We start from the raw sequence: 27,823 nt of genomic DNA, 5'->3' as shown, positions 1-27,823 counted from the left end.
ACTCAGCATGACATTTATAACCAATTCTGGCTCATATCCAGAATATATAGAAAACTTCTACAAATTAATAAACTCCTACAAAACAAAAAGATACAACCCAATAGAAAAATATGCACAAGACTTGAGCAGGAACTTCACAAAACAGTATAACTAAATGAGCAATAACAACAACAACTAACATACGAAAGGATTTTCAACATCATTAGCGTCAGGGAAATGCAAAGTAAAGCCACAATTAAATACTACCACGTACTCATCAGAAAAGGTAAAACTAATAAGACTGACTATACCAAGTACTGACAAAGAATGTGAAGCAGCCAAAATCTCATCTACAACTTAGGAAAGCTTAAATTAATACAACTATTTATTAGACAGCATGGCAGTAATCTACCAAAGTAGAACAAACCCATAACCCTTCGACCTAATAATTACACTCTTAGGTATATCATGATAAGAAATGTACAGATAAGGACAAGAATACTCATAGCAACACAATTCATAATAGAGCACAACTGGACACAACATAAATGTCTATCAACGATTGAATGGATAAATAGAATAAATTGAGTAGGTTTATTCAATGGAATGCTAGGGTATAAACAACAAGAGTGAAAAAACTACTGCTACAGGCAACAACATAAGTGAATCTCACAAACATAAGCTTGAATGAAAGAAACAAACTGAAGAATGCATACTCCCTGTAGTCAAAACTCAGAAATAACCTCCAAAGTTAGGATAGTCATTACTTTTGGGGAGGAGAGAATATGTAGACATTGGAAGAAGAAATAGGGCTTCCAGAGTGCTAGGAATTTCTTGCACAGGGTGGTGTAGATATTGGAGTTGTACACTTTGTGGTAGGTATGTTATGCGATGCGTCAATAAAAATTTCTGGACACTGTAGAAAATGAGGCTGTATATTAGACTTTTTTTGTGTTTATCTTAAAAGATTTTTTCTCAATGCACTTGTGTTCCACCCTGAGTAGGATCATTATGCTTAAAACACGGTTAGACACGTTCATCTGTAACCACAGCTTACCTAATTTACTCTGTTCCTTCTCCTTCCCTTGCAGTTCATCAGTGAGCCTTCGGATCTCTTCATGGGCCATCCCTAACCTCCTTGCTACTTGTTCCATATCTCTCTCTCTGCAGCTTTTTGTTATTTTATCTTTTTCTGGGTCTTCATTATGGAACTGAAATAAAATCATTGTTAGTAGTACATCAAAAAGTAAATATACCCTTATGACATTGCGCTATTACCTATAAATGTTTGAAAGCCAGTAAAGAAGAGTAGCAAACAAAATATTTATATGCATTTCTTGTATTAGGTTGAACCATATAAAACTGGTGATATCTGATTGTTTTTAACCTATAAATGTGCAATTTCACAAGGTTCAAACCTAACATATTTAAGAGATTATGGTTATATGATAGAAATTTAATAATAAAAATTATCATCTGGGCAAAGAGAGTGAAAATACTTCTTATTTATATGGTAATTAAATACAGTTTATAAAATGCCTTTACCTAAGGTATTTCATCTCATTTCAAGGTATGTACACGATTAAGGCTCAAATCATGCTTAGAGCACCTCTCCTACAATTACTTTCAAAGCATTTTAAAAACTAAGCAAGAAATTCAATCTCAATTATATTTTGCTTTGATCCCCAAGATATGTATTTATTTTATATGAATATACACATTAATAAATTTCTCTAAAAAACAACCAAATACCATCTACATAACAAAACTACTTTTACTTTACTGGTCTATTTCCTTGCAGTATTTTTTATTTACGTACATTTTTTACATAGTCATAACCGTAATCTATGTACAAGTTTCTGTCTGGCTTTTTCATTTAACATTACATGAGGAACATTTTTCTATATTGCCGTATGGATTTTGTAATGATGATTTTTAAAGGCTATATAATGTTCCAGTGGGTGCAGCATAATTTATATAATCATTTCAACATTTTGCTAGTTTGCAATGTTTGTTACTGAAAATAATACTGTGGTTGAGATCCAGTTTCATCCATATATATTTATCTTGGGTTACTTCCCATTGTTAAATTCTCTATATATACTCGTACTTTATTCACTGGATTTTGCTCTTAATAACATTTCCCCAGATCAAAAAATAATTTCCACAAAGAGAATTAATTATATTTAAAATAATGCATTATACAGTCCAAAGGACTCCCCCCAAAAGAAGCTCCAAACATATTTAGGAATAAGTGTGTACTGTCCCAAGGTGATTTTTCAAAGGACATAACACATATTGATTAAGTTTTATTTTTTAATTAATTAATTAATTAATTGGCTGTGTTGGGTCTTCCTTGCTGCACAGGGACTTTCTGTAGTTGTGGCGAGCAGGAGCTACTCTTCATTGTGGTGTGAAGGCTCCTTATGGTGGTGGCTTCTCTTGTTGTGGAGCACACTTCACACGGGCTTCAGTAGTTGCGGCACACTGGCTCAATAGTTGTGGCTCATGGGAACTAGAGTGCAGGCTCAATAGTTGCGGCACATGGGCTTAGCTGCTCTGCGGCATGTGGGATCTTCCTGGAGCAGGGATGGAACCTGTGTCCCCTGCATTGGCAGGTGGATTCTTAACCACTGCGCCACCTAGGAAGTCCTGATTGTTTAAGTTTTGATACATTCAATAAAAATCAGCTATCATGTTAAATGGGTGATTGATTTTTCTTCTTCCCAAATTTTTGCCATGTGTTTATAACACTCTTATGCACAACTGGTATCTTATACAGCATGGATTTATACATTTTAATATATTCAAACAAAATACTTCCAAGGTAAAAGCTACCTTGTAACTGGCTACTATTATTAAGTAAAAGATTGTAATTTTTTCTTACCTCACTCAGATTATTTTTAGACTGATGCACAGGTTCTTGATGTTTCTGATGTTCCCTTTGCAGAGGCTGGTAGGTTTGTTCAAATTTCTCCTGAGTAAATATTAAGAGGTGAATGAAAATTACAGCAATCAGCTTCATGAATAAAAATGTCATTTAAATTTTTAAAAATAACCACGTAAAAAAAGAGGGAGCACAGTCTAATCCATTTTATGAGGCTAGACCATGCACTCTCAATGAGACAATATTGCCCCCGAGGCAGCGCAAACTGATTCCTAGAGAGAAAAATCTTACCGTTTCAAGTACAAAGCTCAGAAGCATACACTACATAATTAGAATGACTTGATATCGGTGCCATTAAAATTTCATGGGGGAGTGATAGAAAAAATTATCTAAAAAGTCTCATTATGGAGGCAATAATGCAAAAAAGATTGGCTAACACTGGCTAGCCAGACCTTGATATTAAAACCTGACAACGATAATACAAAAAGAAAAATCACAGGGCAATTTCACTCGTAAACATAGATGCAAAAACAAACAAAAATTTATCAAACTGAATCTATAATATTTAGAAAGTATAACATATCATGAACAAGTTGAATTTATTCCAGGAATGCAAGATAGGTTTAACATTAGAAAAATTAATCAATGAAATTCTCATATTAAGAAAACTGCTTCATCATCTCAACTGCTATAGAAAAAACATTTTATAAACTAACATTAATTCCTAATAAAAGCTCTTAATAAACTAGGAATAAAAGAGAACTTTCTTAACCTGACAAAGGGTATCATTAAAAAAAAAACCCAAACTCTTAATCAAACATCATACTAGTGAATTACTGAATACTTTTTCTCTGATATCATTAACAAGAGAAGTATGTCTGCTGTTCAAGATAATACCAGAGATCCTAGCCAGTATAGTGAGGTAAGTAAAAGAATTAAAAGAAATAAAAATTGGGGGACTTCCCTGGTGGCGCAGTGGTTAAGAATCTGCCTGCCAGTGTAAGGGACACGGGTTTGATCTCTGGTCTGGGAAGATCCCACATGCCGCAGAGCAACTAAGCCCGTGCACCACAACTACTGAGCCTGAACTCTAGAGCCCGCGAGCCGCAACTATTGAGCCCTCGAGCCACAACTACTGAAGCCCGAGAGCCTAGAGCCCATGCTCCGCAACAAGAGAAGCCGCCATAATGAGAAGCCCGAGCACTGTAACAAAGGGTAGCCCCCGCTCACCGCAACTAGGGAAAGCCTGCTCCCAGAAACAAAGACCCAACACAGCCAATAAATAAATAAATTTATAAAAAAATAAAAATAAATAAATAAACACATAAAAGAAATAAAGATTGGAATGGAATAAACAAAAGTATCATTATTCTCAGATATGACTATACAGGTAGAAAAATTTTAAAACTTCAAATAAATTATTATGATGAATGAGAAATTTTAGCAACATTGGTAGCTATAGTCAATATATAAAAATAATTACACTTTTAATACTAGCAATCGTTAGAAAATTAAATTCTTAAAAAAATATAGCATTTACTAGTAATAGCATCCAAAAATATGAACTACCTAGCAATAAATATAACAAAAAATGTGCAAGATTTTGTGTGGAAAATTATAAAACTTTATATGCATTAAAAAATAAATGGAGAGATATTTCATGATGACAAATAATATCAATATTTTAAGATAGTCCATTCCTCTTAAATTGATTTATAGATTCAATACAACCAAAAACCCCAGAAGGCAAGGATTTCTTAAACAGGACAGAAAAACAAATGATTGATAATTTTTAAAAATTAATTAATTTATTTATTGGCCACATTGGGTCTTCATTGCTGTGCCTGGGCTTTCAATGCTCTGTAGTGATTCACTTTGCTGTACAGTATAAACTAACAATATTGTAAAGCAACTATACTCCAATAAAAATTTTTTAAAAAAGAGGAAAAAGAAAAGAAAAAAAGATGAAAGTATTTGTTGCTGATGATAAAATTTAAGCTTTCAAGAGAATATTAGAAATCTATAAAACTTATACTTGCCACCCTAAGTGTGACAGTTCTCAATAAATACTTTCCGATAAGATGTTAATGAGTATTAATTTTGGATACTGTGTCAACATTTGGAAGATCTGCATAACTCAGACTAAGCTAATATTTTCCAAATGATGTTACAAAATCATGTATGGAGGGAAAAGTCATTTAAATTGCAACAGAGTTACGTTAAACTCCATCAGTATGGGTTGACATTCCATACATGTGTCAAGTTCTAGTGTAGTAATAAAAAATATCCATCATTATGTCAAAAGGATATAAAACATTCTTCTCCTTTCTAACAATAAACCTATCCAAGGCCAGATTTCCTTTGTACATACTCGAATTCAAACCATACATCACAACAGAGTGAATGAAGAGATAAATATGAGAATCCAATTGTCTTCTGTTCGGTGAGACATTTAGAGTCCCCCCCCCCAAAAAATAAAACAATTGTCACTTTTCTCAGTAAATGTTTGTTTTGGGAAAGTTATTTTTCACTTAAAAATATGTTATTTATGTGACCATAATGTGATCGTTTTTAAGTAACAATAAACTTACTCAAAAAAAATTAAAAAGACAAACCACGAAGTGAGAAAAAAGTATCTGTGACACACATAATCAATAAAAGACTTCAAACCAGAACATAGAGAATTCCTATAAATCAGCAAGAAAAAGACAACTCAATTTTTAAATGGACAAAAGACCTGAGTAAACACTAACAAATAGGGAAATACAAATGACAAATAACCATACTAAGTTCACTAGCAATCAGGGAAATGCTAATTAAAACCAACATGAGATACCATTATGCACCCAGTAGTCTAGCAAAAATTTAAAAGTCTGACAACATCAAGTGCTGGTGAGGAGCAAAGGCACTCTCATGCACTATTTATTGGTACCAGTATAAACTGGTACCACTACTTAAGGAGACAGTTTGACATTAGCTGGTAAAGCTGCAGATCTAAACTCTCTATAATCCCCTAAATCTAATTCTAGGTATATACCCTACACAAGTGCATGTGCATATATCACAATATTCATAGCAGCATAACTGACAGATTATACTACATTCATAATAAATATAAATTGGAAATAACCCAAACCCACTTAGAATGGATAGTCTCATGCCATATATTCACACAATGGAATGATATATAGTAATGACAAGCTAATTAAAAATAAATAATACAATGTTTTACAAAAAAGCAATTCCCAAAGTTGATTCCTTGTGCGTAATGTTCAAAAATAGACAAAACTAAACTACTAAATATATTATTTAGGGATGCACACCTTTGTGGGGAGGAAGGGGGTTGTGATCAGAAAGGGAAGCTTCTAGGGAGTTGGCAAGATTGTATTCCTAACAGTACCCGTGGTCACATGGGTACTTGTTGAATAACTATCTATCAAACTGTATTTTTTTAAATTTTATCATTTTCTGCACATATGTTGTTATATTCCACAATGTGTGTTTTTAAATCTTTGATTATTCTTGGCATTAAATGTCATCCCTTTGTCCTTTGCCCCATGCAACAATAAAGTGGCTAAATAAATTTTGATACATCCATTCAAAAGAGTATATGTTGTCAAAAAGACTAAGGCAACTCTATATACACTAATATAGAAAGTGAAAACAATATGCACAAAGGAACATAATTTGTATTTTAAGAAGATGAGCATTTTCTGGAAAGATAAATAAAAATTGTTGGCAGTGGTAGTTTAGGAATATGGAACTGAGGATTTGGGGTGAGACAATTCATTTTTCATTCAATTTTATACTATTTGAATCTGTTTCTACTAAGTGCCTGTATTAAGTCAGAAAACCAACAAAATAAAAGCAAATGTTAGGTAAAATGTAATTAGTATATAGACCAAGCCTTGCAAAATTCTTTGGACTTCCAAGTCACCTTATGTGGCCCCACTTTGGTTGGAATGATTCTCTCATCTACTTTATCCACAGGTTAATTCAATATTGGCCTATTAAAATATAATTAGGGAGGCAATGAAATTTTTACAAGTTACATTTCATAATAACAAGATCTTTGAAAAATCTTCTTTAAAAATCTTTTTAAAGGTATAACTGATATATAATAAACATATTTGCAGTGTACCTATTTTTTTACATGTATCCATCCGTGAAACCAACAGCACAATCAAGATAATAAAAATATTCATCACCCTTAAAAGTTTCCTATACTTCCTTATAATTGTTTCCTCCCCTAACACTGTCCCTAGGCAACCACTGATCTGTTTCTGTTACTATATATTTATTAGGCTGCATTTTCTACTGCTTTATACAAATGGAATCATAGACTATGTACTCTTTTTGGTCTGGCTTATTTCACTCAGATGATTCTTTTGAGATTCATCTGTTTTGTTGCATATTTGCTCTTTTTATTATCAAGTAATATTCCATTCTATGGATCTATACACTTACCTGTTGATGAACATTTGAGCTGATTCTAGTTTAGGGCTATTACAATTAAAGTTGCTATAACATGTATAAGTCTTTATGTGGGCACATGCTTTCACTTCTGTTGGGTATATTCCTAGGCGTGGACCGGCAAGGTTATGTGACAGGTGTATGTTTAACTTTTTAAGGCGATGCTAATCTAGTTTCCAAAGTGGTGATATCATTTTATATTCCCATCAGTAGGATATGAGAATTCCAATAGCTTTACATTGTTACCAATACTTGATATGGTTAGTCTTTAATTTTAGCCATTCATGTTTTCCTAATAATATATGAAGTTAAGCATCTTTTTATGTGTTTACCATTTGTGTATCTTCTTTGGTGCAGTTTTAAGTCCATTTTTGTCCATTTTTTAATTGGATTGTATGTGTTATTATTATTGAGTTATAAGATTTATTTATATATATAAATACAAAGCTTTTGTTGGATATATTTTTGTTGTTGTTGTTGGATATATTTTTAAAAAAAATTATCTCCCAGTCTGTGGCTTGCTCTTTTATTTTTGTCTTTTGAAGAGTAAAGGTTCTGAATTTTTATGAAGTCCAATTTTTTGTTTTATACTCTGTGCTTTTCCTGTCTTATAAAAATCATGCCAAACCCAAGGTCACTAAGATGTTCTTCTGTAAATTTTATCTCCTCCATGATTCTATGAACCATTTCGAGTGAATTTTTGTATATGGTATAGGATAAATGTATTGTAAGGCCTAAATTTCATGTGTTATCTTGACACCATTGTACCTCGCAGTGCACCAAAAGCCTAACCATGAATTCCCCTGCTTTTGCCAGATATGCCCCCATCCAACGGGAAAGATTTCCCAGCCAGCTAGTTCCCTTATTATCAGCCAGAACAGCTATGTTCTACCCGGTCCTCACCCTAATGACTACCATTTCGCTGCCAACCCACGGAATTTTTTCAACAAGCCAGTCATAACCTCCCATGGGAACCAGGGGGCACCCCAACCTACTGGGACTACAAAGTCTGTCTCCCATGGCCCCTCTGAGTTCACTCCATTCCTGAGTACAACCCCTGTGTCCCTGCATGACAGGCAGTGTCCTCCCCTGGGCTGTGAGTCTATCTAAATAATAAACTATCAATCACATCTCTGTTCGATGCTTGGTGTCACTGTGTTCAGCTATCTCATAGTATTTAGGGTAGGGACTCCCTCCTTTACCAGTGGGGAAGGGAACCTCAATAGAGTTGAGGGTTTTGTTTTTTATTTTTTTGTATTTTGCATATGTTTATCCAATTGTTCTAGCATCGTTTGTGGAAAAGCATATCTTTTCCCCATTAAATTACCTTGGCACTTGTGTTGAAAATCAAGCTACCATATAGGTGTGGGTCTATTTCTAGACTCTTTATTCTGTTCCATTGATCTGTGCATCTGCCTTTACACCAATACGGTACTTTCTTGATTACTGCAGCTTGGTGGTAAGTTTTGAAAGCAGGAAGTGTGTATCTTCCAATTTGTTCTTCTTTTTCAAAGTTTTTTTGGCTATTTTAGTTCCTTTGCATTTCCTTATTAATTTTAGAGTCAGCCTGTCAATTTCTACAAAAAAGTGACTCTACTGATCACCTCATGTTCAGGTAAATTACAACATTAGCTTAAACAAAATAGAAGTGGGAATGTGACAGAAATTTTATGAATTAAATTTTATAATAATGAAAAACCTTTGTAGTATCTGTTTTAATTCTTTCTGTCCATTACTAGTAAAACTAGGACTTAGTAGTGACTGGGTAGATAGCCTTAGAGTCATCCCAAACTTCACCTCCACAGTGTCCAATTTGTTTCATAGATTCCAGCTCCTTCATAACTCCTTAGTTCATCTTCCCTTCTCTACTTACACTCTGAGCCTTGTTTCTGGTTCTCATTTGTTAATTAATTATTATTTAACGTCCCTTGAAATCTCGGCTTCCAATCTGGCCCCTATCCAATCCACCCCTCCACTGTGGCCAGAGTGATTTTTCTAAAACACAAACCAGATCATGTTACTCTCCTCTTAAAACCATTTAGTGACTCTCCAGACCTTCTATAACAGTTAGTCATTTGTACATTCGAAATATTTTTATGCCTCTAGTATGCTCCAGGAACATTGCTGGGTGCTGAGTCCAAACTCTCTAGCTTAGCATATGAGTCTCACCATGAAGTGGTTTCTGAAAATATCCCCAGGCACATTTCTCAGCATTGACTCACATGAACCAGTATGTATTATACATTGTTTCCTCTGCCAGAAAAGCCTTTCCCATCCTCTTCATCCAGCTAACATGTACTCAGCTTTCAAAGTGCTACTCAACATCTCCCATCCTCTTCATCCAGCTAACACATACTCAGCTTTCAAAGTGCTACTCAACATCGCCTCCTCTGGAAGCATTTTCTACTCATCCTGACTCAGCCTCTCCCCTGAGTTTTCCTAGCCTTCTGTGTCTCACTTTATTAAAGAACTTCCCACATTGAATTGTAACCACTGGTTTATTTCTTTCCTTCACTGGCTTGTAAGCTCCTTGCAAGTCCAAATCATGTCTAATTTGACTTTGTTCCTACATCCACTAGCACAAAGCCTGGCACACGGTAAGTTCTCGATAAACAATAACAATAATGCTAATTAACGTGTGAGGTACTATCCTAGAGCTTTTCATATATTAAGTTATTTCATTCTCATGATCACATTGTGGAGTAGTTCAGCTGCTCCCAGGTTTTACAGATGAGGAAATCGAGGCTCACAAAAGTTAAGCAACTTGTTCAAGGACATATTGCTAACAAGTGGCAGAGGAGGTCCATTCAAACCCAAAGTCTATATTCTTAAGTGCTATCAAAACTGGCTTCCTGATATTTTAATGTATAAATGGTTAAATGAACAAACGCGTTTTTCAACTGGCCTGCCTCTTATTCAATTACCTGGGTAATTTTGGAATACCTGGGGAAATTCTTTCTGTAGGTTACTGCTCAGACATCTTTGTGATTCTGATTTGGGGTCCCCACGTTCCAGTTTCCTCAAGAGTGTACTTCTTTCCGTGAGTAAGTGTGCAATCTGTTCGCTGTTGCTGCTCAGGACTATTTCAGATGAGCCTTCTTGATACAACATTTCAACCTCCTTTATTTGCACTTCTGTTAGGAAGGAATAACAGAAACAAAACTGTTAAAAGAAATGCAGGCGAATAACTAAAAAGTAGGGGAGAAAAGATTCTCAAAGGAGTAGATATTCTTACTAGTTTAAAAGTTTAAAATTTGTTCTTGCATAACTTTAAAGTGTATTGTTGTTTCAGTGAGTGCTTACTATGTGGCAGGTATTGTATTAAGCGTTTGTGATAACTTTAACTTATTTAATCCTTACAACAACCCGTGATTATCCCTTTTAAGAAATGAGGGATGAGGCACCAAGAAGCCAAGAAACCTGTCCACAGTCACTCAACTAATTCTGCCAAAATTCTTGGTGATTTCAATATTCAGGGAGATGACTCGTCCAGTGCCCTGGCTTTTCAGTTCCTTTACCAGCTACCTTCCAAAGATCTAGTCCTCTCCCCCACCTCAGCCACCGACTCCATGGGAATTCCCTAGACCGGCTCATTAGCCTCTGCAGTTTCTGTAACCTCTCCCTAGCCTCAATTTCAAACATCCAATTCTCCAATCATCCCTTCCTATGTACTGGCAGCTCAATTTCAACGATTTCTGACCATACTGGAAACTATAATCCATTAACCTTAAACACTTCTTAACGTTCCTTATCCCTCTCCCGTTCTCATTTACTTTCTTACCTAGCTTAGGTTCTGTAGTCCATCATGACAATCACTCCCTTGAAAACATTCACAACTCTCTTTCCCCTCTTTCCTTCCATTATACTTGGTGACAAAACTCCAACCTGTTTAAATCCAGCTCTTCACGAGTGCATTCCAGAAGCTCAGTGTGGCTAAAGAAAACTGCACAGGCAGTGCTGTTAGGTGTCATTTCAAACTTGCGACTACTAACCTCAAGTGAGCCCTTACTGCTGCCCAGCTATCCTCCTACATTCCCCTGCTTGTATTTCTCTCTCATTTTCTAGAGACCTAGACCATCATTTCATCCTTCTCTCTCATCACATCTCTAATACCTCCTTCCCCATCCTCACTTCTAGCTGAATACTCTGCTTGTTGTTTCACTGAGAAGAGAGAAGCACTCTGAAGAGAGCTTCCACAAGCTCCCCTGCCAGATCTGCCGGGCCCCCTGTACTCTTCCCTCTTGTGAGATTTAACAAACTACCCTTGCTCCCAAAGCCAGCCCCCACCACACTTGTGCACTGGGTCCCATCCTCTCTCCTCTCAAGACAAAACTCCTGCAGTTGACTCTGATCTCTACTGCCTCATGGAGCTTTCTTCCCAACTAAACATCTTAGAGACATGGTATAATATCTCCCATTAAAAACAACAGTGATGAAAACAACAAAATAAACTCATGTGGCCCTCCAGCTCCTCCACCATGTCTCCATTCCCCTTTGCAGCACAACTTCAAGAAAGGATTAACCATAGCCATGTCCCCTCCCCTTCTCCTACCATTCTTTCCTGAATTAACTCCAATGGCTTTCACATCCACCACTCCACAGAAACAGCTCTCCTCAAAGTCACAAAGACCTCCATGTGACCAAATCCAATGGTCAATTACCTGTCCTCACTCCACATTGCCTATCAATGGTATCTGACACAGTTGTTCCCTTCTTTTTCTTAAAACACTTCCATCATTTCTCTTCTGGGACACTACGCTAGGTTTCCTCCTACCTTTCATGCCACTCCTTCTCAGACTCCTTTGCTGATTTCTTACCTTTCCAACCTCTAAACACTGGAATGGCCTAGGGCCTAGTTCTAAATCTTCTTTTCTCTCCCTAGGTTATCTCCTGCAGTCTCAAGGCTTGAAGTATTTGCTATATGCTGATGACTCCCAAATACACATCTCTAGTTTCACAATGCATTCCAAACATATACAAAATTGCCTACTTGACCTTTCCACTTGGATGTCTAATATTCACATCCAAATGTAGATGTCCAAAAGCAAACTACTGTCTTCCCCAAATAGAACCTTCCACAGCATCCCCCATCTGAGTAGTTAGGAACTCCAATATTCCAACTGCTCAGGCCAAATAGCTTTGGGTCATCAGTGATTTCTCTCTTCTCCCACCCAATATGAAATCCATTACCAAATCATGTTAGCTCCACCTTCAAAAGACAACCTTTAATTACAGAAGTATTTCTGATGTGATTGATGTATGTGTTCCTAAAACAAACAAGCAAACGTATTTCAGAAAACTGCTCACTAAAAATAATAGAACTTATGGAAAAAAGGTTGGCATAGAGCACTCAAAACACGTGTCATTGTGTAACTAGAGTGCTATAAAAAACACTGGCAATCCTAATAATTATACTGGTAGATTTAAAGAGACGTGTCAAATTCCTAAAAAAATAAAGGAATACTATAGCAAATATAGGACTCTGTCCTCTTTTAAAAAATCAGATTTATTGTAAAGATGAGCTAATGAAGGAGCTGAGTCTGCAGAGTTGGAAACAAAGGCAAAATGCCAAAGATTAGGAATATCTTTGCAATAAGCACTTCCAACAGACAAAACATGTGGCCAAACAGCCCAGAAGAGGAATGTGGGATGAATGGGCTTTATGTATAAACTCCAAGGCTTGCTGGTAAGCCCAAATCGTTAACATGCTGGGGAAAATTAAATGTGAATTTCCACATTATAGTGACATCATTCCCCCATTTCCCAATTCTTCATGAGCTAATTTATGTTGGGAGCAGGGCATAGCGTAGCTTCTGCTTTTTCACAGTACGGCAGATTAGAGCCCTGAACAACTCTGCTGCCGAGAAAAACTAAAAATGCCAGAAGAGATTTTTAAAACTCTTAAAATGCAACCACCACATGAACAAAACTAGAATGCAAGCTTCTAAACCAGCAGAAGAAAACTCAATTATCCAATGGAAACAAAAAAGGGGAAAGAAATGAAACCCGAGTGCAGAACATATGAATTATGGCCTATGATTAGTTCAATTTTCTCTGCACCTGAGATTCAAAATACAGAAGAACCTTCCATCAACAGACCCTTGTGAAAGGAAGTCCTAAAATGAAAAAAGGAAAATGATCCCAAATGGGATATCTGAGATGCAAAGAAAATAATAAATGTGTGGCAAATGTAAATAATCATTGACCATATATCATAATAATATCTAATTTATGGAGTTAAACAAAATACAATATTCTAAAGGGGTCCTATCTGTATCTTCCCTGGTAGCTCTGGAGCACTTGATAAACATTTCCTGACCCCTTAACATGCCAGGTACTTTACGAAGCTGGTGCTGTCCAGAGCACAGAAACCAGAAAGACTAGGATGTGATCTCTGCCCCAGAAGAGCTAACACACTTATGACATAGGGTGGTAAGTACTATAATCGACATTAAAGAAAATAACCATTCTGCACTCTCTCACACACATTTGAGAATATTTCAAAATATATACCTTAAAAAGATAGGCAGAAAATACATGTAAAACATTACTTTTCTTGAGGTGGAGGATATGTAGTGATTTTTTTCCTTCCTTCTACTTTTATACATTTCCCAAATTTTCTACAATTATCATATGCTAATTATTAGGCTTAGAGAAAAACGTAAAATTTACATTTTACAAAAGGAAAAATTACCTGGCTTGAGTTGGAGCTCTTTAAACTCATGTCTAGGCTGCTTGCTTTCCTGTTCATAACCATGAGAAAATGCTTCTTTTTCCTCTGGTAAGTTACAGACATGGTTTGCATTATTTTCCACCTAAGAAGAAAATAATACATTTTCTTACAAGTCTATTAAGTGAAAGAGCCATTAAGAGATCACCATATTGTCAATATTTTTTTTTAAGTGTGCATTTTTTTTTAATAAATTTATTTATTTTATTTATTTATTTGCTGTGTTGGGTCTTCGTTGCTGCACACAGGCTTTCTCTAGTTGCTGGGAGCGGGGGCTACTCTTCATTGTGGTGCACGGGCTCCTCATTGTAGTGGCTTCTCTTGTTGTGGAGCATGGGCTCTAGGCGCGTAGGCTTCAATAGTTGCAGCACATAGGCTCAACAGTTGTGGCTCACAGGCTCTACAGCACAGGCTCAATAGTTGTGGCACACAGGCTTAGTTGTTCTGTGGCATGTGGAATCTTCCCAGAGCAGGGCTTAAACCCGTGTCCCCTGCATTGGCAGGCAGATTCTTAACCACTGCGCCACCTAGGAAGTCCCTGTCAGTGTTTATAATCTAAGAAATAAACAGAAAACTCAACTTTGCTTAAGTGTGGGTTTCTCTCCCTAAACTTCCTTCCAGCTGCCATATGTTATCAGACACTGGTTCCCATAGATAGGACAACACATCACCACAAATTTCTGGGACAGTCACAATCTCTAATATTTTTTCCATTAACAAATCAGGTTTCAAATCAAGTCTATGTATGATTTAGGAAATACAGTCATGATACTCACGAACAGAGAAACAGCTACACAATACTTTATATCTTACGCAAAACTCACGATGTCTGAAATGTTAATAGGAGCTTGTATTAAAATAGACTATTGGGTATTCTTTCTTCTTTTTTGGGGGGGCTGCATCGGGTCTCAGTTGCAGTTCGCGGGATCTTCACTGAGGCATATGAGATCTTTCGCCGTTCTGCACTGGCTCTTTGTTGTGGTGCGCAGGTTTTCTCTTCTCTAGTTGTGGTGCGCAGGCTCCAGGGCGCATGGGCTCTGTGGTTGCAGCACACAGGCTCAGCTGCCCTGTGGCATGTGGGATCTTAGTTCCCGGACCAGGGATCGAATCCGCATCCCCTGCATTGGAAGGAGGATTCTTTACCACCGGACAATCAAGGAAGTCCCTATTGGGTATTCTTTAAAAATAGTTTCTGATTACTATGACAGCTTCACAAAAGGTACTTTTATGTGGCTAATAGTAACAGATTGAGAGCTAACTATATACTCCAGATACTATGTTAAGGACATCAAATACTGAGCTTTCACCACAACCCTATGACACTGTTATTTCCCACTTTACAGGTGAGGGAGGAGGCTGAGAGAGGCTGAGGGACTTGCATTGTCAAGACAGAGAGAAAGGGAGGAGCCAGACTTCACAGTCAGGTGGCCCAGAGCCCGAGACTGAGCTCTTACTAGGCCAAATTACTTAGAAGTAGACTACCAAAATAACTGTATTTTGCTGAATTGTTGAAGCCTTTTTTGGACAGCTGCTCAGAATACGAACAAAAAGCTGAACGGTATAGTAGAAGGAACACAGAACTGCAGTCCAACTTTATCACTTCCTGGTATGCTTCAGTTTCCTCCTCTTTAAAATGGCAGGAACAGGGACTTCCCTGGTGGTGCAGTGGTTAAGAATCCACCTGCCAATGCAGGGGACATGGGTTCAACCCCTGGTCTGGGAAGATCCCACATGCCGCAGAGCAACTAAGCCCGTGAGCCACAGAAACTGAAGCCCATGAGTCTAGAGCCTGTGCTCTGCAACGGAAGCCCCCGCAGTGAGAAGCCCGGGCACACAAGGGAGAGTAGCCCTTGCTTGTGGCAACTAGAGAAAACCCGCACACAGCAACAAAGACCCAACACAGCCAATAAATAAGTAAATATTTATTTAAAAAATGGCAGGAACAATACTACCTGTTTTTAATAATAATAGCTATAATTTATTGAATACTTGCTGGGTGCCAAGTACATATGTGAAATGTTTCATACACATTAATGTGTGTAAACCTCACAAATCCTTTTGAAGGAGCTATTATCATCTCCAACTTACAGATGAGAAATTTCAAGCTCAAAGAAGTTAAATAACTTACCCAAGCTTACACAGAGAGTCAGTGCCAAAGGCAAGTTTTCCACCCCATCTGCCTAATGTTAAAATTCATGGTCTATTATGTTATCCTTCTTTTGTTCTAAAGGAACTGCACTCTTAAGAGTCTGAAAACCAGACTGCCCTCTAGGAGTTAAATTTAAGAATCAACAAGTTAACTGAGCTGAGCTGTCAAAACACAACAGAGGATCTGCAAGCAACCTAAGAGAATTTATTAATTCATTTAAAGAAAGTAGCTCATATATAAGAAAGTAGGTTGATCAGTACTGGACACACCAAAAAGAATGATAAAAGAGTCAAAAAGTGCCATTATCTGCTCATCTAAGCGCTAGGTTCCCTGGTTCTAGGATATAACAAGTTCAGAAATTAGGGCAGGTATAGATAGCCTTACTGTGGAAATCTCGCTATCTTTTACTAAAGCTATAAAAAATTAGAATCATTTGTTCAGCAAGTAAACATCTGATTAAAATTCAGCTTCCTATGTAGTTTGCCTGTAGGGAAAGAAGGCATCAGCTACACGGTATATATGTCTGGTTCCTTTGGCAATTATATTTCTTACTGTCAAATAAAAAGCTGGTGTCTATTTTTCTACAAACTTCTCTGTGAGTTTGGTCAATGCAAGGCCACCTTTGAGAAGCAGTTCCACTCACAGTACACTGACTAATCAGGTTTCTAAGCCTACTAGCAGGAGAGTCAGTTAGAAGGCTGGTTACTGAGATGAGGATGGATGTACCAAGACAATGAAAGTCACCTTGAGCAGACCTATTTGGATATTCAACCAGTCATCTCTAGGCAACATCTCATACATTTACTCTATTGGAAACCAATACAGATTGTTGATATATTTCATGGAAAAAAAAAGTCTACACGTGAGTGCTTTGCAAACTACACAGTGATATTCAATTGCTGGTTTTCCATATGTTAATATAGTGAAGGACAATGAACAAAAACATAGCTATCTTAAACCTTTATGATGTCAGCTCTTACTCCTTTAATTTCTTCCATGTGCTTCCCTGACAGCTCTTCTAGATCTCTCGTAGCTGTCCTCAGCCTGTCTTCGCTGTAACGAGCACCAGACAAAATAGAGTTGTTCTTCTGTAAAGACAAGGGGTTCGATCCCTTCTTTCTCAAGATGGTGAAGTAAGTCTTCTAATTGAACTTTTCCCTTGATAAAAGAGATACGCATGTGTATTTATACACACACACATGTAAACATACAACTGAGCATGCAATGAATTGGATATGTTCATATGCCTAGAGTTAGACGCTCTACGAAGCATAGTTTAGTTTTCCTATTAATTAATGGTTATCCAGTTAAAATGAGCACTTACATGAAATAGCTAACAATACAAAAAATATTACAGCTTTGAAGAGTTGTATAAGATCTTCTAAGATAAGAAATGACATGAAATACGTGTTAAAAAATACAAGCTTTCTGTCTGCCCAGTTCTGAAGTTTACAATTTAATATTCTGAAAATCTCCCAAAGGCCTCTTGCAATGTTATAAATTCCAAAGAAGCTTTTGTCCACTCTTGACTATTTCGAAATAAAAGGACTCCTCTGGAAGCTGGAGAGCCCATTAATTCTGAACTATCAAGGAATTATTTTGCTCACAGAATATGTCTTATAATTTTTGTTGACTTCTAAGTCATTCAACTCTTCTAAAACTTCTTGATCTAAGCCTGCCATTGATATTACCTTTAATTTTTTTAACTTGAAAGTAGTTATGCTACATAACAACTTGTACTACATGGTGGAGGAGAGATAATTGTCTGCTAATTGATGCAGTGGTATCCGTGTACTAGAACTACTAACTGTGAATAAGACTTGCTGTTATAATCAAACATAAATTTTAACCAAGTTAATCTGACCCAAATTGTAGTGAGAGTATAATCATTATTGTACTGCAGCTAGCCTACATAATTATATTCAGTTTTGCTTTCTTAAAAGCAAAACTATATTTTGATATTTTTACCCTTTCTTGCTAAGTTTTCCAGAATCTCATCCTTTTCACATCAACAGTTTTTGTGGATGGTATATAGAATGTTAATTATCATTTGATACATTAAAAACAAAAAGGACCCAGATCTGAATCTTTGTGCCCCCACGTGTCCCCCCATGACTTACAGCTAAGTGGCTTCTTGTGCTCCTCCCTACCCTACCCCCATCATCTGGTCCCCACTCATATCCTCCTCTCTACAAGGTCTCCAAGCACTATTCAGTGCCTTATGGTTTGTCCTGGGTATCAGAGGACCCAAGACACATAGCATTGTATGAGGCCTATTTGGCAGTATAGAAAAATGCTCATGTTACAATAAGAGAAAAAGTAGAATGTAAATTATTGCAACTATGTAAAAACCAGACACACAAGAAAAAGAATGGAAGCAAATATATCAAAATGTTAAAACAGAGTTGTGACAAACTGATGAGACTGTGGATAATCAGAAAATAAATGTTTGAATTATTACATGTCCTGTACTGTGGGTTGCTTGCCCCCAGAGAGTAGCATAATCCCCGCCCCCAGCACATGTTGTGGGGTGGAGTGGGAGTGTCTCAGGCTGGAGGAAGTTGAAAGGAGAAGGGGATGCAGGATATTGAGAATACCTTTGGAGCCTTGGCATCTAGGAGATCTAGGGTAACGGAGGATAAGCAGGGATACAGGGAGAGGGGGCATGGCTGGTCAGGAGGGCAGTACGTGCTGCAAGTCAATATCCAAGTGCATGATTCATCCAAGCTGACCACCCTTCCAAAGTCAGAGATCTTTAACCTCCATTCTACTTAGTCATCCATGCCCATGGCTACAACCGAGCCCTTGTCATAACCTTAACTACTGTTGACTCCTGCAATCCTCAGCTCCAAATGCCTCTACTCTGAATATCACATTCTGTACCTCTTGCTCTTTTTCGTGTGTGTGGTAAATATATGAAACTTTTTTAACCATTCTTAAGTGTAGAATTCAGCGGCATTAGGCACATTCACAATGTTGTGCAATCACCACCACTATCCATTTTCAGAACTTTTTCATTATCCCAAAGATAAACTCTGTACCCATTAAATAATAATTCCCCATTTCTCACTGTATTCTACTTTCTGTCTCTATAAATCTGCCTATTCTAGGTGCCTCATATAGGTGGAATCATACATTTGTCCTTTTGTTTCTGGTTTATTTCACTTAACATAGGGTCTTCAAGCTTCATCCACTTTACAGCCTGCATCAGAATTTCCTTCCTTTTTAAGGCTAAATAACATTGCATTGTATGTATGTTGTTTAGCCATTCATTGTTGTTGTTGTTTTTAATAAATAAATTAATTAATTTAATTAATTTATTGGCTGTGTTGGGTCTTCGTTGCTGCGTGCAGGCTTTCTCTAGTTGCGGCAAGTGGGGGCTACTCTTTGTTGTGGTGTGCAGGCTCCTCATTGCCATGGCTTCTCTTGTTGCAGAGCACGGGCTTTAGGTGAGTGGGCTTCAGTAGTTGCGGCACATGGGCTCAACAGTTGTGGCTCATGGGCTCTAAAGCACAGGCTTAATAGTTGTGGCACATGGGCTTAGTCGCTCTGCGGCATGTGGGATCTTCCTGGAACAGGGATCGAACCCATGTCCCCTGCATTGGCAGGCGGAGTCTTAACCACTGAGCCACCGAGGAAACCCCTCCATTCATTGTTGATGGACATTTGGGTTGTTTCCGCCTTTGGGCTGCTGTGAACAACGCTGCTGTGAACACTGGTGTAAAGGTATCTGTTTGAGTCCCTGCTTCCAGTTGTTTTGGGTGTACTCCTAGGAATGGCATTGTTGGATATACAAATCTATGTTTAACATTTTGAAGGACTGCCATAAAAATATAAATAATAGCCATAGTAATAGATGTGAAGTTGTTGCTCTTTTAAACTATGCTTATTCTACAATGACAGTTGAGACCTCCAGCCCCTGGACCATTACATCCTCTCTCAAACTACCAGATACTCTCTGGCTTCATTTATATCCCCCTCAAGCCTGGACCCAACCATTGTTCGTTTCAATCAATCTCTCACCAGTGTCACCAATTATCTAGCTCCTTGTGCCACCTTTCTTGCAAATCCAAACCCGGGGGAAAGTTTGGCCATTTGACTTTTCTCTACCTATTTTAGTTTGCTGAGTTGCTGGTAGAGAAAAATGAAACAAGTATGCAGACTGGAGCCACTACAAACATGGTCTGCAGCCCAAGCCAAGCTTCTCTACTTTCATCGGGTATTCTATGTACTTTGCCAACTTTTGCTACCATTTCACTCCGTAAATATTTAGAAATTCCACCTCTCCCATCAAACTCCAAATCTCTCCTCTCCCCTCTGTTGGCCGATGACCTTGTCACCCACAGCACTAGTAAAACCAAGGCCGCCATTAAACTCAGTCAACTTCTTCTGCTACCACCAATACACTAACCTTCATCTTTAGAGAACCTGCCCTCTTTCCCTTCTAGGTGGAAGAGCTTTCTGTCCTCCTGACCAAATCGAATTCCTTTACCTGCGTTCTACAGCTCATCTCCTGTTGCTTCCTCAATGAAGCTTTTTCTTTTCCATTTGCTCATGATCTCCTTCTCTATTGATGTCATGCCTTTAGGTTACGATGTCTCTGATCTTAAAAATAAACATACGAAAATAACTCTCCTTTGATCCCACCACACCCCCCTCAAGTTACTGTCCTCTTTCTCATGTCTTCCGTACTCCTCAAACCACTGTACTTGACTTCTGCTCTTACAACGACCCTCAAAATGCCAAATACAGGGAATTCCCTAGTGGTCCAGTGGTTAGGACTCTGCGCTCTCACTGCTGAGGGCCCGGATTCAATCCCTCGTTGGGGAACTGTAAGCCATGCAGCCAAAAAATAAATTAATTTAAAAAAATGCCGAACCCAACTGGACATGTTTCTGCTCTTATATACAACCTCCTTTCTCTGTTCTCTGATGTCACTTTCTCCTGTTTTCACTCTTACCTCCCTGGCCTTTCCTTCCTTGTGTTCCTCCTGGGTTCCTATTCCACAGACCCGTCGAATGCCACCATTCCTAAAGACTGCCTTTGGCTCTCTGCCCGTCTCATTATCATGGTGATGAATAGCTCGGGCAAAGGAGTCTGACATACCTTGGTTCAAACCCTGGCTCCATCACTTCCTAGCTGTGTGACTAACACAAGTCGTCTAACTTTTTAAAACTTTGATTTCCCCCAAAAAGAACAGATATAATAGTAATGCCTACCTCACTGGGTTGTTAGCAGGATTAAATAATAATCCATCTCTGCTAAGCTCCAGCTCTATCTAGAAAAAGTGGCAAGAAACAGATATACACTGAAGTTAGAACAAATACAAGTGCACATGGCAGAAACTGCCAGTTGTCCTTCAATATGTATTCTTCCTTTTTTCTGCAGAAATAAGACATTTAATTTTTTTAACTGATCACAGGGATGCCTGTTTTCTGTTAGATACAGTCATGTGACTAATTTCTGACTGATGGATGTAAATTGAATTGTGTGCCACCTAGCCTAAGAAGTGTCCTTAAAGGAACAGGATGCCCTCTTCCTCTTCCTTTCTACTGGCTGGAATGCAGACAAGACAGATTGAAGCTTGAGCAGCCATCCTAGACACCACAAGGCAGAAGCCACAGGCCATGGATGATATATTATCATGAGAAGAAATGTGAGTCTCTGGGAATTTCAAAATGCTGCCCCATCAGTTCTGGGCTGCTTTCTTCTTCTTCTTCTCTCTTTTTTTAAAAATAAATTTATTTATTTATTTATTGGCTGTGTTGGGTCTTCGTTGCTGCACACAGGCTTTGTCTAGTTGCAGCAAGCGGGGGCTGCTCTTCGTTGTGGTGCGTGGGCTCCTCATTGCTGTGGCTTCTCTTGTTGCGGAGCATGGGCTCTCGGCACATGGGCTTCAGTAGTTGTGGCACATGGGCTCAACAGTTGTGGCTCATGGGCTCTAAAGCTCAGGCTCAGCAGTTGTGGCTCATGCGCTTAGGTGCTCTAGGCATGTGAGATCTTCCTGGACCAGGGATTGAACCTGTGTCCCCTGCATTGACAGGCGGATTCTTAACCACTGCGCCACCTAGGAAGTCCCTGGACTGCTTTCTTCTTGACTTTTATATGAGAGAAATAAATTTCTTTTTCAAGCCATTATTATTTTGAGTTTTCTGACCTTTACAGCTGACCAATCCCAACTACTCAGGAGGGTACTGGAAGAATATAAGAGCATATGCTACAGACCAAACCTAGCTACATGGGAAATGGATATGGAACTGGACAGCCATTACCAGTCTCTCCTGACCCATGAAGTCTACTGTCTATGGGTTTCCCTATGAATCTGCTCTCATTTACTTGCTTCTCTACATGGATGGACTTTCTCTGCTTGCTCATCAGCAAAGCTAAAAACAGCCATCCAAATCCTAAGCCTATGTAATTTTTCAGATTAAGTCATTTGTTATCTATTACTTAGTTCAAATTTACTAAAGAGAGAAAATTAATTATTGGATTGGCCAAGAGAGAAAAATCCAAACCAACTTTTTGGCCAACCCAATATCTGTGGCTCACACAACTAATTGTGCCCCTCTCTCCGAAGTTAATTGTACAGTATTTCTCATTCAGTCAGCTGTGGCTGGGATAGGCTGGAAGTAGGGGTACAAGTACGGCCACCAAAGCCTACTCTTTAAGCAAGGATTGATGGAGAACTACAAGTTCCAGGGAAGAGTACGTAGGCTAGGAAGGCAATACAAAATGAGTCTGCTATTTAAGACCACTGCATATGCAACTTGCTAGCGAACAACTCAGTTTGAACAATCCACTCATTTTTCTTACACCTGCTCCTCCTTCTGCATCCCACAGTTAATAAAATCACCATCAATACAGCTTCCCAAGCCAGAAACCTGAGGGCCATCCTTGGCCCCTCCATATTCATCCCACTCTCATGGGCAACCAGTTCTGAATTTGTAGATTCTACCTCTTTTATTATTTTCTAATTCAAGCTCTTTTAGTTTACCCTTGCCTCATCATTTGTCCAACTTTTTGTGTAATAGCATCCTTAACTGATCTCCTTGCTGCTGGGCTGGCCCCCATGCAGTCTTACGCCACAAAGCTCTCAGACTGACCCTTGTAAATGCAAGTCACTTGCTGCTCAGCATTCCCATTGCTTTCAGGAAGAATCTGAACCATTAGCTTGGCACCAGAGAGTCTCCACAACCTGGTTCCTGCCTGTTTCTCCTGTCTTATCTCCTGCCACACCTCGACAGCCCCTCATGCCAGTGTACAGACTGATCCCCACCACGCTGCTTATTCCATGACTTTGAATATTTGGGCCCATCTGCCTGGAATCCTGGGTCCTTCTGCCTGTTATGCTCTGACATCCCAGAACTAACATTTTTCCAGCGGATTTATTGAGACCCAATGGTTGAGTAATTTGAAAATTCTAAAAACACATATCTTGAGGTAATATAATTTCATTCTTTGAATTCTAAATGCTTTGACATCTAAACTGTGCCTAAAATTGCCCACATAACAACGTATATAAGCATACTGTTCCTTAAAAGGAGATCCTGAATAAATGCTCACTGAGTATCTTAAAAAGCCACTGTCTGGAAAGAAGCACATCCTGTAGTGTTTTGGAGCTTCTAAAAGCTTCTACACGTAAAGAATGAGGCACTAAAGCTGCCAAAGCAAACTGAGACAGAGACAAAGAATTTTAAATGGGAAGAGGGCAAAAAGAATGAGTGCAGTCATTTCGACTTGTTCTGATTTCTCCTTGTATGTGCCCTCCAACTACCGTGCAGGGGCCAGGACCATACCTCATGCTACAGCACATCTCCTGGCTCTGAGCAAAGCATGAACTTTGGATCCCATGGTCTTTGTGTGACATAAGGGAACACTGTAAAGAGTATGGCCATGAAAACTGAAATATCCACTTAGGTTATTCATTTTAGCCCTTCCTTCTTCCTCTTAAACAAATATAATTTAAAACTTACAGATGTCTCAAATACAGTGTATACAGTTTCTTCCTTTTAAATTCCCAAATAAAACAAGAAAAATGCTTTTTTGAAAGTTGAGAACGTAGCAATGTTTAAACTTAAAATATAAAATTAAGTGAAAAAGAAACAATGTACAGTATAATTATAACTATGTAAAAAAAACGTATGCACATAAGCAAGGATTGACACAGAACAGAAAAATGAACTGTTGACATGTCAGCCTCAGAACTGACATTCGGGGCTGGCTAATTCTTTCTTGTGGGGAGATGTTCTGTGCAGTAGCATGTAGAGCAGAATCCCTGGCTTCTACTAACTAGATGCCAGTTACATATTCCCAGTTGTGACAACTAAAAATGTCTCCACCCATTGCTACATGTTTCTTAGGGAGCAAAACCCCCCTCCCAGGTTCAGAACCACTGGGCTAGGGGTGAGAGAAAAAATTTTTAAATTTTATGTTAACATTGCCATAATGATGTTTGTTCAATAAATAGATATTGCAAGGGGAAGGAAAACTCCTTACCGTATAGCATCTAACAGCCCCTTTTTTCAAGGGTTAGAATTTATTCAATTCCCATTTAATGTGAAAAATTGAAAAAGCTGCAGAACCTGTTTTTCTTTTCCAATCTACTGCAGAAGAGAAAGCTGAATTTCTCTGTAATTGGAAACTTGACTTGGCTTTAAGCGTGAACATCATAAACAGCTGCTGTAATTGGCCTGAGAAATAAAAATACCTAAATCATTCTATCCCCACAAATACCTGTTAAAAATGTACACTTTGTATATCTTCAAAGTAAGTTTACACTTAAGAATAGTAAGACTCAATGAGAAACACATACTTTAAAACAAATTAAAGTTTTCCAAGCTAAAATACAATTGCGCAGGATCTAAATAAATCATATTCTATTTTTAGGGCCCTCTGTTCCAGTCTTTTTAAAACTATTAGGCCTGCCCCCTTGCCAAAAATATTTATTTTCAATAATTCCTCCTGGTTTTTTTTGGTTTGTTTCTTAATTCACATCACAAGGAATGTTTTCTGATTAAAAAACTGACATGAAGAGGAGGCACAAGAACTGTTTCAAGCAGCTCCTTTCCTAAAAAATTCTATCATACCAAGGTGTTGGGTTCATATGAACCTAACGTTGAAATCTTGTTACATAACCGTTCTGAATGATCTTTTCGCGTGCATGAATGCATCACTAAAATGTAGGCCTAACATAATACTCACTTAAGCAAGGAGCAATCTTCCTTCTTTAGATAAGACTGAGATAAGCCCAAAAATGCATTTTGATTTTTTTCCCTCCATTTTCAAAACACACTAGGCTTGCAGAGATTTACTGTTTGTATTTACCAATGTGTGTTTCTCTATTCTCGTCTCTAGTTTACCCAAGACAGAAAGCTTGCCATAGTAGGGAGAAACAAAGAAAATCTTCCAAATGATTCCCGGGCTGGAGAACGTGAAACACTTAGCTACCCAAAGCATTGTAGCAGGAAAGAAGAAGGTGGTGTAAAGATGACAGAGGTGGGTGAAGACGAATGGACATTCAGGAGTGTGCAGTGTGGACAAGAAAGGATGAGAATGGCTGTGGAACGAGCGGGATGAGAAAACTGGTGCTCGGGGTGATGAGAGAAGTGGATGAGGTTGTAGCTTGAAAGGCAGAAGGTAACTGACTTGATGAGGTCTGATGCTGAGGATACAAAAGGCCTCCAGAGCTTCCTCAGGAATTAAAGTTCTGCATGACGAACATACGGCAAAACGGAGAAGGCAGCAGTTCTTTGTTCACAGGCCGACAACCAGGGGAGGCCGTGGCTCGGTGGACTTTGTGATGGCCTGGGCCTTCAGGCGCCGTCTCTGTGCAGAGGTGAGTCTCGGCCTGGAAAATGTGAAAAGGAACACGTACATAACAGATTGAGGGTTCTAAGCCCTCTTTAAATAAAAGCAGCAGCCTAATTCAAAAAGGCCTGCGGCGGGTGGGTCCCAGGACACCGGCGAATCCATCCTCAGGCAGCATTCCTCCAGCCAAGTTCAAGCCAGGAGAGGCTCTCCTCCTGTCCTTTCGGGCCCTGCTGGGCAGAGGAGCGGGAAAGACCGGGAATGCTGAAAAAGAGCGGAGAATAGCTGCTTTCCTCCTTGGGGCTGCGGCGGGAACCTCAGGAACGGGCCGGAAACTGTCCTTTGGAGAGTGCGGCGAGGGTCCCGGGCCCGCCCCGCTCCACCGCGGCTCAGCCTGGAGCTGCAGGTGCGGGCCCAGTCCCCGGCGTCATAGCAACCGCGCCCGCCGCGGAGACGCCTAGGCGTCCTTCCGGCGGGAACCATAGAAACGACGCGCGCCATTGGCTTAGGGGATGTGTTTCCTGCCAGAGACCGTTGCTATGGAGCAGACCATTGGCCTCTGGCTTAGCTCCGGCGGAACGAAGGTAGGGCTCATCCCATTGGCTCTGCAGTAACCATGGTATCGTCACGGCAAGCAGTTGCAACTTTGAGAGTAAGTTTTGTCACAGGGCATTTATAGATTTCAAGTAGCTTCCCGCCAGACCTTATCTAGAGTCCCGGCCTAACTTGGATTTATTTTTCTAGAAGTAACTTCATTCTTAAAGGGGGAGGGTGCTAGGTCAGGAGTTCTGAATTTTAGGTCAGGACCTGTTACTCATTACCTGGGTGGGGCACCTAAGACAAATCACGACACTTCTGGAATCGGCTTATTATTGTGAAAAATGAGAAAACCGGATTTGACTAGAACTATCCGTAAAGCTGAAGTCCTTTAGAAGCCCTAAGCACTGAAAATTCGGTCTACGAGAACCATAATCTCAATTTACCTAATGCAAAATAAAAATATCTAAAAGGCACAAAATTTAACACAGGCCTGGTTTATATCATCTTCATTTAAATGCTCTTATCGCAAGATTCTAGCTAATTCATCAAAGCTCGATTCTACTCATGTTTTGGGGACATTGCTTTGCTGGTATCCCAAACACTTACTTGACATTTCTCAGTCTTATTCTAGTTTTTCATAGGATCACTTTCCAAAGCTTTGCCGGTTCTATATGCATTATCTGGACGGATCTCATACGTTACTTTCTAGAAGTGCTTCAGTCTCTCCCTTTAGCACCAGAGCCCTTTCAAGTGTTTTTTTCTCTGATCTAAAAATGCTCACCACCATCACCTCCAACCCACTTAACTTCTATGTAGCAGTTCAAGCATCATTTCCTCCTCAGAGATAGGTTCCTTAGTCCTCCAATCTAGATCAAGTTCCTTCTTATTTGCTCTCACTGACTTATGTTCCTTTTCATTCTTAGGTTTTTCAGGATTGAACTGGGACCACACAGTGCAAGTGCTGAATCCTATCCACTAGACCACCAGGGAACTCCCGCATTCTTAGTTTTCTTTCTTTCTTTACACACTTCCATTTGCTGATTAAACAAGCAAAACAACCTCTTGGAATTTTTACATGTGTAAATACTGTTTAAATGCTCTGAATGGAAACTAAACTGAATTGGAAAACCCTCTAAATAATTCCATTTAGGGTAGTGGTGGTTGTTTTTAAGCATCAACAAAACACACGGTTCCCAAGGGAAGTAATAATTATGATAAAAACAAACATTAGAATCACTTCTAGTTGTAACTCCATTTA

The 27,823-nt window shown here is 38.7% G+C and overlaps 1 protein-coding gene across 2 annotated transcripts in view; it reads right to left on the bottom strand.

Moving 5' to 3' along the window:
- Positions 1 to 26,439, bottom strand: part of CCDC30 (coiled-coil domain containing 30) — a 125,659-nt gene extending 99,220 nt beyond the window's left edge. Inside the window, exons 1-7 of one of the 2 annotated variants that reach the window (XM_057707378.1) lie at positions 25,864 to 26,439; positions 20,711 to 20,823; positions 17,178 to 17,376; positions 14,034 to 14,154; positions 10,283 to 10,473; positions 2,867 to 2,956; positions 1,037 to 1,190 (exon numbers count right to left, since the gene is read on the bottom strand). In XM_057707378.1, coding sequence (XP_057563361.1) covers positions 1,037 to 1,190; positions 2,867 to 2,956; positions 10,283 to 10,473; positions 14,034 to 14,154; positions 17,178 to 17,216 — 595 coding nt within the window. In that variant the 5' untranslated portion in view covers positions 17,217 to 17,376; positions 20,711 to 20,823; positions 25,864 to 26,439. The remainder of the gene's footprint in view (positions 1 to 1,036; positions 1,191 to 2,866; positions 2,957 to 10,282; positions 10,474 to 14,033; positions 14,155 to 17,177; positions 17,377 to 20,710; positions 20,824 to 25,863) is intronic. The other variant, XM_057707387.1, reaches the window with a different exon arrangement.
- Positions 26,440 to 27,823: the final 1,384 nt, after the last annotated feature.

This window comes from Hippopotamus amphibius, chromosome 1 (assembly GCF_030028045.1).
Source record: "Hippopotamus amphibius kiboko isolate mHipAmp2 chromosome 1, mHipAmp2.hap2, whole genome shotgun sequence".
NCBI lineage: Eukaryota > Metazoa > Chordata > Mammalia > Artiodactyla > Hippopotamidae > Hippopotamus > Hippopotamus amphibius.
Note: the sequence above shows the minus strand (reverse complement) of the source record. Positions and strands in the feature narration are given on the sequence as shown.